Source organism: Solenopsis invicta, chromosome 9 (assembly GCF_016802725.1).
Source record: "Solenopsis invicta isolate M01_SB chromosome 9, UNIL_Sinv_3.0, whole genome shotgun sequence".
NCBI lineage: Eukaryota > Metazoa > Arthropoda > Insecta > Hymenoptera > Formicidae > Solenopsis > Solenopsis invicta.
The window spans coordinates 13,126,286-13,140,130 of NC_052672.1; the positions used below are offsets into that span (position 1 = coordinate 13,126,286).

Consider the following 13,845-nt stretch of genomic DNA (forward strand, 5'->3'; position numbering starts at 1 on the left):
TTATACGATTACGTTATCCTATTATCTTTCCATAAATAGGAATTACGTTCTTATTATGATGACACTAATATAGCAAAAATTTGCAATCAAACGTATCTCATTAAACGTATTTTCAAGATTACACACGTATATGCTTATCTTCAACAATGTTTCCAGTATATTACTCATTTAATAACGTTACCTGCATGTACATATATTTGCAAAACTATACACCTATAAATCATGCGTACGTACATGCACACACTCTGCGAAAAGAAGAAAAAAGAAAAACGTGAGACACGTGAAGCGGCTACTCTCTCTTCATCTCAAAGCCGGCTGTACAAGCCCGCGGATACAGAAAGAAGGAAGCGCGCGCGTGCGAGAGCGAGATATTTACCAACTTATCCCAGTATACTCGTAAGAAAATTCTCTCTGGCCGTACAGAGCCTGTCATCTGAATGCGATTAATCCGCAGATGCCTTTTGAGCAACAAGACAATCGTACGTTTGTTTATCCAAGTTCGTTATTGTTGAAAGCCAGCGATTCTCAGTCGTACAGGTTCAGTGTCCGCATAATAATCTTTCCTCGAGATACAACGATTTGAAGTGCATATGCACGCGTGCCTATCGTTGCTTTACGCGTAGGTGACGTATAAAACTCTTTAGAAAAGTACCCTACGGCCAACCAGACGTTCTTTCATGTAAATGAACTTTTCCTCGGTGATCATTTATCAGAGATACCGCCGGTGAACCATATGGCGTAAAAGATTGGACACTTTCTCGCAAATGACACTCCTGGACTCTATTAAATCGCACTAAATTTCATATTCGCATTTTAAGACGTTTCAGTATCCAGTAAATTACGAATTTTTATACATATTGATTCAAAATTTGAGAATATAGTATTATTCATTGATATAATTTTATTTTTATAAACTTTTTATTAAAACGGCGTGGTGTAAAATATAATTTTTTATAACGCTGTACTAATACTAGTAACTTTTATAACGCCATTATTTAGAGGCATCATTATTAATGTTTTATTTCGATTCGTGTGAAATGTAATCGATTAGAATAATTCGTAATTATATGAAAATAAAGAGCAACGTTTATTTTTAATATATAAAAAATCAAATAAATTGGAACAAACAAAGCGAGCTCAAAGGGAGCAAGCGGATTCTCTTACCGAGAACGCGACGAATTCAATCGGCTTGTTCTTCATCTTTTTTTTTTCTTTTCCTCTCACAGAGAAAGTACATACGACTACCTGAAAGCATTTGCAATGTCGTTGTACGCCATATATTTTCACGATGGACAATTCTGATACTCTTTCTGCTCACTAGTTTCATATCATTTATACCGAAACTTTCTGTGGTAAACAAAGAGATATTCTCTCATTATATAAGAAATTATTATTATAATTAATAATTAAAAATGTATACAATCAATCTTACTAAAATATTAAATATGATTTCTCCAAAAGAATGCAATTTTGAAATGATATTCAATTTTATATTACTGTTATAAATAAAATACGTTGAAATCGCGCACAATTATATCATTATTTAAATCTACAATCTATAAATTTTCACCTATTTTTGCAATATTACTGTTTATGTCATTAGTATTTACATAAAAATACACAATTTAATAAAATTGTTTCTTCATGATATAAATACTTAATAAGATCTTTTACATACGAGAGATTGCATTTACGTTATTGTAATTAATAAAAATTTCTTTTAAAATTTATTTTTAACGCTTATTTTAACGTGTGAAAACTTTAGTTTTCTAAGAAATGATTTAAACGATATTTTAGCTTCAGTATGTACTTTCGAGGTAACTCTTTAAAAATTGGTTCCACGAAAAAATATTTGCACTTAATTGTATTATATAATAATCACTCTTCAAGTATTTGGAACGAAAAAGTGATGGAATCTGTATTTTGGTTTCAGAGGCAGCCTGGTACTGCTGTGTATATTGGTTATCGTGGTGCCGGCACTATTGTCGACGGTCAGCCAGTTCGATATTTCTGGTAAGCGCATTTTACCGTAAAAAAAGTATTACGTCTTGCATTAATATAATATATTACTCATTCATTTGTACTCTTAGCGAAGAGATGCTAACACCCCGCGGCCTAATTTCGTCATGGAACTTGCTTCGCTGCAACGTTTTCAATCCGCAGCATCCTCGCAAATTTTTTACATTCCTAAAAGAAAAGCTTAGCTAAAAGTATCATTTTCTTTAACGTGTTGCATTTATCAAGAATTAAGCCGGACGTACTGTAACACCGAGAATGATTTATGCTTACGTACGGAGAAAGATAATGATAATTATAGTCAATGTATGCACGCAGAAAAATGTGCAATCTACTGGGCGGATATATCCAATCAGACGATTAATAAAATACATCAAACGTCTACTTTGCAAAAAGGATGTGATAAGATTAATATTTTTAATCGACGTTTGAGAAAGTACACTGAGAAAAATAATTTGTTGATAAACTAAAATATATGGTCCGATACTTTCAACTAACTATCGAGCTGGTTTAATTAATTCTTGATGAAAAAACTTGAACGATTGACATAAATAAACTATATCTTTTTTGTACAACTAAATAATTGTTGAATCAGCCCAATATTTAGCTGATCGTATAAATACTTTAATTTTTCAACGAATTTTTTTCTCATAGTAACATTTTTTACGGGGCAAACCTTAAAAGTTTTCACGAAGACTTAGAAGAGACGTGCATTAACGCTTTTTTATAAAGCCACTTTTTTAATCATTTCTTTATCTTTTTTTATTGGTAGCATATTTGTAAAGCTGAAATACTAAGATTTAAAATATAATAAATATTTCAAATCAATATTTTTTTTAAATATTATGCAAGATATAAAATTTGCTTTATTTTTACTTGTTAGCATATATATCACTTTAGTAGCTAAATAAGAAGGAAATCATGACCACTTCGGCGATTAGCGCATTTTTTACATTTGCATAAATGTAATTGACCAGTGTCAACCTTTATAGCCGGTGGTATCACCTTTGAACAGGAACGTTGAATAATTCACAAGAAAACACGCGTTGATTTTAACCTTGCAATTCTCAGAAATCCTTTAGCGTTTTTCAGGATGTATCCGTCAAATTGGTCTTGTACGAAAGGCCATAATTACGCGATTGACGAAGTAGTAGCGTATAATTCTTTTATCAGCTTATAATCGGACATGGTAATAGTAGTTTCATAAAAAAAGAAATTATTGAGATGTATACATATTTATGCGCGCATATCATGCTCTCTCTCTCTCTCTCTCTCTCTCTGAAAATTAGTCAAAATATGCAAAATTAAAATATTTTGTAAAAATTGGTACACACACTGATAAACAAAATGTTTCATTTTAAAACATAAAAATATTAAATTTTTGGCTCCGTTTTTCAAATACGTAAAGAATGGAAATTCGGCATTGCTATACTTTGATTTTGTCGTTCATTTGGAAGTGAAGTGCTGAAATGTTAATTATGTAAGGGAGGAAGCAGGTTGGCGTTACCAATTTAAAGGAAACGCGGAACAATAGTGAGACTGCTCTCACGTCGACACGTAAAATCGGTTTATGAGACATTAGAATCGTAACATTGTAAAGTTACATCATGAACAAGAAGGGGCGGGAATCCCTTGTTAGGAATTTCAGTGATTATTATATTTAACTTGGATTTCTACGCGTGATCTCTTTCATTCATGTATCTTTATCTCGCCACGTGCGCACGTGTTTGGGAATTAGTATCACAGATTTTAATTCTGAGGCAATACATGCTTGAAACGTGTAATGTATGTCAAGAACATGCATTTTCATTTATCCTTTGTGTTCTGAATATATAAAAAATATAAAATATATTAAATATATTTTAAAAATTTATCTTTTTTACAAAAGTAATTAATGTTATTCATAAAACAATGCTAATATCTTTAAATGTCACTATTGGAGAAATCAAGTTTACCATTCAAAATTATAACTTAAAATAAAGAGATAATTGTATTTAAAACAACAAATATACTTTTTTATATTTTTTTAGAAATGAAAAAAAGGACACAAAAAAATACGGTTGTTCAAATAACATGAGCTTTGAATTCATTTTCTGCTTCCTATCGATAATCATTTAAGTATCGATTGAGCCATTTAATCATTCTATTATATTTAGATTGTTTACACTTATCGCTATATAGAAATCTTTTAAATGAATGCAAAAACCGAATTCTAAAAACAATATATATCCGAATAAAAAGCCTTTTCAAGGCTAAAGTATAAACTGCGTTTTACTGAATTTTCTTACCTAATGTTTCTAGTTCTTTCATAGTCATTTTCATCTCTAATTTTTATGCTTTAGATAAATGTATGTAATGCTATTTTAACGCTTGATCTTTAAATATGTAAATGAGAAAAATATAAATGTTTAGACAGTCTGCATATTTTTTGTTACAGAATACGTCTATGGGATAGATCATGATTTGCAGGCGAGAACACGCTCGGCCATCGAGGCGGAGAGATTCGCTTATCGATCGTAAGTTACTCTCTGTTTTCATGAAGATACAGATTTTGCTAAAAATGAACTTTGTCGCCCGGCCATAAATTCCTGAGAAATGCATCCCGGTGAAAACGCGCGTACTTTCCCAGTCATGCCACACGATTAACGACCGTAATATATTACGATCCGGTTTATACGAATTCTGGCGGCGAAATGCAAAATTTTGCCGAATTAACTTTTATATAATCTGTCTATTTCAATAAGATCCGTGATAGTACGGGAATTCTGAAAGCCAAGTATGCGCGCACGCACGCACATCGCCGAATGTATAATGAAGTCGGGTCACGATCGGATCGAGAGAGAAAAAAAAAAGATGCCATTGTGGACGTCAAGGACAAACGGATCTCTCTCTTTCTGATCGTCTGTAATTAATAAGAAATTGATTTGCTGGTGCACGCAGGAAAAAAAAGAATAATTGTCTTGTAAAGGATGCTTCTTTATTATTTAAGTAAGACGTCGCTAAGAAATAAAAACCGCAAAAATTTTTGGTTGGCATTGGCACCGTGATACTTATATATTTTTTTAAATTCTCTGAAACATGTAAATGGATGAGATTTGTAATCTGGATATAATAACAGATATATTAATTCGATGAGAGAGATTCAGAATACCCATACATTAAAGCTGATTTATTACTTTCTGTTATATACAATTTTATGAGGTCAGATACTCTTATTGGAGATAATAAATCATTTTAAATCGTATGGATTTATACGAATATATATCTGCGGAATATGGAAATATTTCCTGAGAGTGAACGAATTGGAATAATGTAAAATATATATATATATTTTTTTATACACTGTGTGAATTGTAATGAAGGCGAAAATAACATTTTTTACCAAAGTGTATGCTAATTTTCGTAAAATATATTGTTCTAATTTATTCTGTATACGTCTTGCAAAAACGAGTCTGGAGAAACTCGTAAAGCATTTAAGAAATTTCCTAAAAAATTTCGGAAATTTTTGGAATGCGTTACGACACGCACGGCGCGAATTTTAATTAATGTGTCGTCATTTCGCGATCGCTACCTGCCAGTGGTATTCGCGGAAATTAACCAGACAGTCGACGCGCCAACAGTTTGCATAAAATTTTTATTTTTATGATTAATAACATTTATTAACAGCAATTAGCATGAAATCGCTGTAAAGACGCATGAGGATGCAATCTATTTGCATCGCGGTGAAATATCGAGATATCGGACGTTTTGCGTAAGATAAACAAAATGACACGCGTTAATATTATAATTTGCGATAATGTGTATGTGCGTGTTTGTGTGTGTATGTGTGTGTGGCAGCTTAGCTAGTTTCTCTCTCGAGAGCTTGAACCAAATCAATATGCATAACGGAAGCTAAAATGTAGACATTGCTGTAAAAGTGCCAATTGCCGAAGACGAACACTGTTGACCGTCTTTCTGCAAGAATGTCGACGGTTTTACATTATTTACCAGGAAGGAAATTGATCGTTCCACTTACTTGCATTTTTCACATACCGCTGACGAGAATAAAATCGTCAAATTTCCTTTTTTTTTTTAATTTAATATAATTAACAATAAAATAATAAAATAAAAAACATTAAAAGATGAAAAAATTATTAAATCAATTAAACTTACTTCAATATAATATCAAATTAAAAATTATTATGCATAATCTCGAAATTTAAAAAATTCTCTTTTTCTCTCTCAGGAAATATTATTTGACATCACTATAAAAACTTTCTAAATATAATTTTCAAAGAGATGTCTAAAGATACCTTGTAGAAAAAATATTATTTTACATACAGCATAATCTATTTTAAATCTTCTAAGAAAAAAAAAGAGAAAAAAGAAGTATTATGATCGATGTGTAGCTCGTTAATTTATTTTCAAGTAGAAAAGCACCGATGACAAGTAGCGGAAATAACTCGCGTGTATCAACAGTTCTATTAAATTTTTTCTTTTTTTCGACGAGAATGGATTTCTCGTTTATTGACTCGATCGACGAGTTGCCGCACGTGCTTCAACGGACTGGCGACATTAGAGAACGACAGTGACGACGGCAGCGATCATGGCCACGTGTGTACGCGGTGTGTCTCACAATGTTCGTGCGAGCACGCCTCCTCCCGTGGCCAGCAGCAGCAGCAGCAGCAGCAGCAGCAGCAGCCTTCTCGAGGTCGAGGAAAGGGAATAGCTACGGCAATGGTCGTACGAGAAATCTTCCTCGTGACTGAAATACCGATGCCGGATCGGCCGACACGACACCGCCGGCTCCTTTCCTCGGCCATGAAAGTAAAAGCGCGCGCCGAGAGCGCGATAAAAAGGGGGAAATGGAGCAGGAAGGACGCGTTTAACTTCTAGCGGAACTGGATTCCGTTCTTCCACCGCGAGCGAAAGGACGGACGCGTATATAGGCAGCGAGATCCGTGCGAGACGCGAAGGGAAAAAAAAAACAGACCGGCAGCGCGCAGGCGAAACTTTTATGCTTCACACCAGCCGTGACAAGTATCGTCATTATTATAAAAAGAACTCTTGCGAGAGTTCTATTTGCAGAAAAACCTCGTTTCAGTAAATTCACAAATTATTATAACTATGACGAATTGATTCTCATTTCCTCCGGCAAAGCGATTTCGTCGCAATAGCAAAATGCGTTGCGGACTATATTTCGCTACGTAAAATGTATTTACAGTAAGATTTGTTTCTTTTTCTTCAATGTCTCTTTTTGCGTTTTATTGTAAAATCCAGAAAATAATTCCGATTTCCAGCGATAATATCGCGACGATTGCAATCAAAATGGAAAAGGAGAGAAATAAGGGACATCCGTTACGTAAAGATGAATGAAAGAGGCAATATAGAGGAAAGAATGATGGAAATGGAAGTAGTTAATAGCTATATTATGTTAACGAACAATTACTGTTTTACAGGAAATTGATTGATATATTACTGGGAAAAGATTGCCATGTTCATTCATATAACGTTCGAGTATCAAGTGGTAATTTCCAGTAATAGACTATTACATACGCAGTATTAAATTACTGGAGACATTCCTGGAAATTTTAAGCGACCTCTGTGGCATTCTAGTATTTACTCGCGTTATTCGAAAATAGTAAAGAATTACGATTTAAGGATGTTTTGGCAGTACAAAATGAGCTAGAAGTTATCGAAATTTAAAAATTGAAGACCTCTCTAGGTTTATTTTTTTTATATTTTTGGTAATGTTTTGAAATATGGCTCACATATCTTTTAAAAATACACCTGTCGGTCCTTATCGCTCAAGCTTATACATAGGCTTGGTGTTGGATTCTCTTCGGTATTACTGTTCGGTTGTTTAAAAATTTTAAGGTGTATTTCCTTTCTTTTCAGACGAGCAAACAGAATACAATCGATCAACGCAACATGTAGAGTTCGATCAGAAAGGCCCTGTCCACCGAGCAAGTACAGAACACCATCCGGTGTTTGCAATAATGTGAGACACCCTGCCTGGGGTGCCAGAGGCTCCCCGTTCCTCAAATTATTGCCATCGGAATATTCGGATGGTAAGCAAGTGCACAATTTATTTTCAATAACTCAGGACGCATAAAATAAAATGAAATCAGCCATTCGACAGTATAAAATAGAACGCGTTGATATCAATCTACAAATGGGAGATGTTTTTAAAATAATACTTTTAGCGCATGTGAAGAAAAGTTAAGAATGTAGAGAAAGAATCAGGATGATACATATATAAAATCCTGATATATTATAAAAAACCGATGTCAAATTGTAGTTGAAATGTATGCAATATTCTTGATTTATAATATCTGAATTATATTTAAAACTAAAAATATCAGCTGAAGATAAAACATTCATATACGCAACGGAAATTGCCATAGGTTCAAAATAAAAAAGTAGATAACGATAAAAATAATAATTGTTAAAATTGTTATCGTTACTGAAAAAATGTAAATGTAACCATGTTACCGTTATAATTATTAAAAAAGAAAAATAATATCGTTACCAGCCCATTACTAAAAAAAAAAGTAACTATAACGACGTTACAAGTAACGCGTTACTTCCTCACCCTGTTTCTTAACTGCAACTACTGCGGTATCGAGAGTGGAAAGTGAAAATTGGAACGCGCGTGCTAGCTAGGCAAGCAAAAGCCTAGATCCATTTTGACGTCGACACGTTTAATATGGCCGAGATGCACGCAGCCTTCTGCGGGCCTTAGAGAAGGTGGATTAGCATGCGGAAAGTGCTCGCGTACACGCGTGCTCGTTGAAATAGAGAGTTTCGTGAGTGGGTCTTCTCGCCTGTGCGCTATAACAATTGCGACATCGAGTGTGCGCGCGCAACACGAACACTATAATAAAATAATAAGAGAATCTTGCCCGCGCGAACAGCGCGCGGATGTCGGCCGTTACGTGCTCGCACCGCGTAACACCTTTACTTCTCACTTGCATTCTCTCCCATTTTTCCCGGAAAGAAAAGCCTCTTCCTACCTCCGGTCGCGTGATTCTTCACTGCGCCACGACTGTCGGCTTATTTTCTTTATGACACCCGTACTGATCTTTCGATCGCTTTCATCCTTTTTTCCGAGATATTCGTTTTATGATGAATCATGATGAACATGTGTATATAATTGCAACGATGTTTTTTTATATCAAATTTATCTTCTGTTGTACACGTTATAAATTTCGAAATAAGCCTCTAATAATTTTTGTCTCGTTCATTTCTTAAGATTATCCTCCAAGAAGACAGTAGATTAATCAAAAAACTAAAATTCTAAAATATGTCTTAGATATTTGAAAAATATTTTCTTATCGTTTTAAAATAAATTTTTGAAGATATTTGTCACTTAAGATGCCTTCGAGATTTCTAAAACTAAAAGATATCTTCAAAACATTTCCAGATATCTACACTGAGAAAAAAATATCTTACAACAAAAAGTTTTACTTAACACAAAAAAAAAATTATTTTCTTAGTGGGTCCCAATAGCTTATTTACTTGCAAACAAGTTAAAAAATTCTTAATTGAAATATTACGTAAAAAAATAAAGAAATAATGTTTATTCAAGTAATTTTTTTGGAAGTTCTGGAAAATATTAAATATGTCTATTTACTTCAAAGTAAAGATTTTTATTTTTAAGAAAACGTATTTTTTTTCATTTATAAAAATTTTTTCTTTAGTGCAGGTAATGCTATTACAAAACGTATCTTTTAGATCACTAAAAGATAGCTTTTCGCTTATGTAGATAGTAAACCATTTCCGTAAAAATTAAAATGTTACGAAGCTCACTCTCAAGGAATTTGAAAAGCCTCAAGAATCTCTCTTGGGGGGTAATCAACGCCTGACTTGGGATATTCCTTTCTTCTTGAAGGAAGTAAAAGCTTGACTTGTCGAGCTATCGTTGATTGAGCTCTTAGGATATATGTATAACACCACAGAAACGTGTATTTTAGTTTTTGTTATATAAGAATAAGTGGAAAAGATGCGTAGAAGTTATGTAAGCTCAGATTTAATAAAATTGTCAGTATACTTACATGAAAGTATACGAATATCGGAAGAGAATATCGTAAAGTTAATTGATTGCTCATAAGACCTTTCACCCTCACTTTTTCTTTAGACTTAAAAACATACTCATATAAGATCATGGACAAAAATATTTTTTATATGTATTTCATATATGTGTGATTTCATATATGTGTGATATTTTCATATATATGTGATATTGTGTGATTCTTCAGACATCTTCATTTTTCGTCCTACGGGTGCTCATAAACTTATAAAAAGAATTTCTATCACAAATTATGAATTGTTTAAAGTAGGCGGAACTCCTAGTGTTTTCGTGATAACTAGTGATTAATAAGCGAGAATTAAATTCACTACCGAATTATTCAGAGTTCGGACTTTCGGCAACGTCCGACTGCACGACTATAGAAAGAGAGGGAAAGGCAGGCAGCTGGCGCCCATCTCCGGGAAAAGAATTCAAACGAAAATATGAAAGTGAGAAGACCGAAGAAAGTGACTGTGGTCTTCTCTGGGCAGTGGTTGCCAGACGGCGCCTTTCGACGTCGTTGACCCCAAAATACTCGATGATCATTAAATGCCTTTCTATAAATTTGTGCCTTTACCACAGAGAATAGTCATTTGCGACAATAGACTTTGTTATATATTACGACACAATTTTATCTTGAAAATTTCAGAATCAGTCATATTATGTAATAAATGAATTGGTCACGTGCTATTTGATTTATGTGAAATTAAATCTATTTAATTTCAAGAAAAAATCTTCAATTATATAATATATAAATATTACGCTGCAATTTTATATGCAAAAAATGATAAATGGCTAATTAATTATTTGCGTTTCACGTATTTGTATGTTCCATGTAACAAGTTTCTATATGGAAATGAATACATGATTTACATAAATATTTTCCTAATAGCGAGCACCAAAAGATGATTAATTAAGAGGAAATTTTTTACTATAATTAGGAACAAGACGATCTGTTAAAACAGATTAATATTTGCTGAACTTATTTTTTCGCCATTAGAAAAATCTCTCGATGAAAGCGGTGGGTGCAGAAAAGTAGAAAAAAAAAAGATTCATTTTCGTCATGCATAAACGCACTGTCGTCATCATTGATGAGTCGTGCGCGTCACGAATGAAAGGGCCACGTTCATTGTGTAGGAAGAAACCATGGCGCTGTGTAACACTTTACTGCGTGATCATTAAAGAGCGACGCCTGTGCGTAACCATGACACAGAATTTTGACACACATTGCACTTTTCGAGACCCAACGAAGAGCCGCCTTCTTCGCCGGTAGCATCGGTGTGAATCATCGTGTGCATCCACGTTTGAAATACTATCAAATTTATTCGCATATTTTTATTGATACACGTGTTAAACATTTCTATATTTTTCGCTCTACTTAATAGCATTATTAATAGAGCCAATTCTCTGATTATATTATTTTATTTTATTAACCTCTACTCTCTCTCCTCTTTCGTCCAATGTCGACATAATCGAACGTGGGATGCATTAACTGTCACCTTGTGCTAGGCATTCGTATTCCGATATATCATCTCGTAATGTCTCATTTCGCACTCCATGCGTAACGCTACACTTTGATTTCCATTGTGCATATGTTACATTTCGAAAAACTGTCTTTCTATTTCGCTTTCTATTTAGAATGATCGCCTTTGCGCTTGCCATATTTGTCATCACAGCAATTATCAAAGATGACTCGTATAAAACATCATTGAAAATTATACCATTCAAATTAGCAAAAAAAAAAAAATAATTTTCCACTTCCTGAAAGTCAACTTTCTCAAAAGTAAGACATTAATTAAAAAGACATTGAAACATTTTATGTTTTATATATTTTTTATTTAGAATCGGTCCCTCCCGAATGTATTATTAACAATAGATTTGTTCTATCTTTATCATACTTTGGAAAAATTTAGTTAAAGAAACTCTTTGAATTCTTCAATTATCGAACTTGTTCTTGCTTTAACTTATTCTACATCTTGAAGTGTTTAATAAACGCGAAGGTTAATTAGGCGTGGATATGTTTGATCTTATTAATGCTATTCATCCTTTCTATTAGAGAGTTATAATTGCCTCAACGGCAATATTCATTCAGAGAAGAAACCATTTTTACCCACGGCATAAAAACAAAATGAAATAAGTGCAAACGATCGAGAGTTGCTCGCCCGGAAAAAGCAAGCAACATTTTATATCTCCTATGAACGCATTTCATAAATACAATTAGCTGCTGCATTAAACATGAAGTAAACGTCGTAATATTTTTTTCATTTTCCATTGTTTCACATAACTTTCTTCATTAACATGTTTTTTTTTAAACAAATAAATATTTTCTCTAATAAATAATTGAAATTAATTTCTACGCAGTACACATTAATAAACACAAATTTATAAGATGTAAGAGTTATTTAAAATAAACTTAACTACACTTTTTAAAATATTACTATAACCATACAAAGAATCGATATGCATCGGATACTGAAAAATCTATATTATCTTTTCTTCATTTTAAACTTGCATAACTTTTAATAGCATTGTTTCATTGATTCATACATTTTTTTGCAATAGGGCATTTAAAAGTAATGAATAAAGATATGAATAAAAATATAAATGAAGATAGCAAATAAATAGTATTCTATCTAAGAAGAGATGTGAAAAGATAAAAATTAGGGAAGAAAAAAGGGAAAAGACGATATTAAAAGCGAATATGTACAAACTCTGATACTTATCTTTGTATGTCCGCATTAGGCATCTCGAGACCACGTCAATCGGTGGGTACTCACAGTCTACCTGCGCCAAGCGACATCGTCTCCCATGTTCTGCAATCCTCCCCTAAAATAAGAAGTCACGAGGGTTTGACTAGCCTCTCCGGTGTGTGGTCGGAGCTGGTGTTGCAGGATATCGCCGCTACAGTGCGTTCCGCGGGTCCCGAGGATAAATGCTGCTCCGGTGTGCATCAGCATCCGGAGTGCTACGAGATGCGCGACGAAAGATTCGGCTGCAGAGCCTACTGGCGATCGGTGCCGAGTTTAACGGTGCACGGCTGCCAATTCGAAACGAGGGAGCAAATGAACGGCGTCTCGGCGTACTTAGACGGCTCCGGTATTTACGGTGCCACCGACGACAAGCTGCATCTGCTCAGGACCTATGACGACGGCAGAGTCAACTTGAGTTCCTGCGAATTGTGCAGTGGGAACGATTGGAACACGCTCGGCCTGTTGCATCGGGTTTTTTTACGCGAGCATAATCGCGTGGCGGAAAAACTGGCGGAGGCGAACGTGCACTGGGATGACACAAAGCTCTTTTTAGAGGCACGCCGCATCGTCGTCGCGCAGCTTCAGCACGTCACCCTCAACGAATACGTGCCGGCGATATTGCGAGAAGTCGCACAGGTCGACCACGAGCTCAGACCACTCGCAAACGGCTTCTACGCTGGCTACTCTTCGTCCAACAAAGCGGGTACCTATCAAGCAGTTGCACTGGCAGCTCTGCGTATTCTCGTTTGGACGCGTGCTGATAAAATGAGCGACCTGGAAAGTCACGTTACCACTTCCGCCAATGGTATCAGTCTCGCAGCCGCCCCGGACGCGGCTGCCTGGGCCATGCACGTTGCGCGAGATCACGGAGTGCCTGGATACATCAAGTTCCTAGCTGACTGTTTAGGAGAGAACGTTAGAGTGAGTTCGATATTGTATTGATGAATTCTACGATTATTATTCTTTTTTTTATAAAAAAAAAAAGAGATAGCAGCGATTTTTTAATCTTTGAAATATCAATTTTTACAT

The 13,845-nt window shown here is 34.5% G+C and overlaps 1 protein-coding gene across 1 annotated transcript in view; it reads left to right on the plus strand.

Moving 5' to 3' along the window:
- The window catches only part of LOC105193465, a 30,544-nt gene that overhangs the window by 11,456 nt on the left and 5,243 nt on the right, over window positions 1-13,845 (plus strand). Inside the window, exons 2-5 of the mRNA XM_011157918.3 lie at window positions 1,934-2,013; window positions 4,454-4,532; window positions 7,894-8,066; window positions 12,809-13,737. Coding sequence (XP_011156220.2) covers window positions 1,934-2,013; window positions 4,454-4,532; window positions 7,894-8,066; window positions 12,809-13,737 — 1,261 coding nt within the window. The remainder of the gene's footprint in view (window positions 1-1,933; window positions 2,014-4,453; window positions 4,533-7,893; window positions 8,067-12,808; window positions 13,738-13,845) is intronic.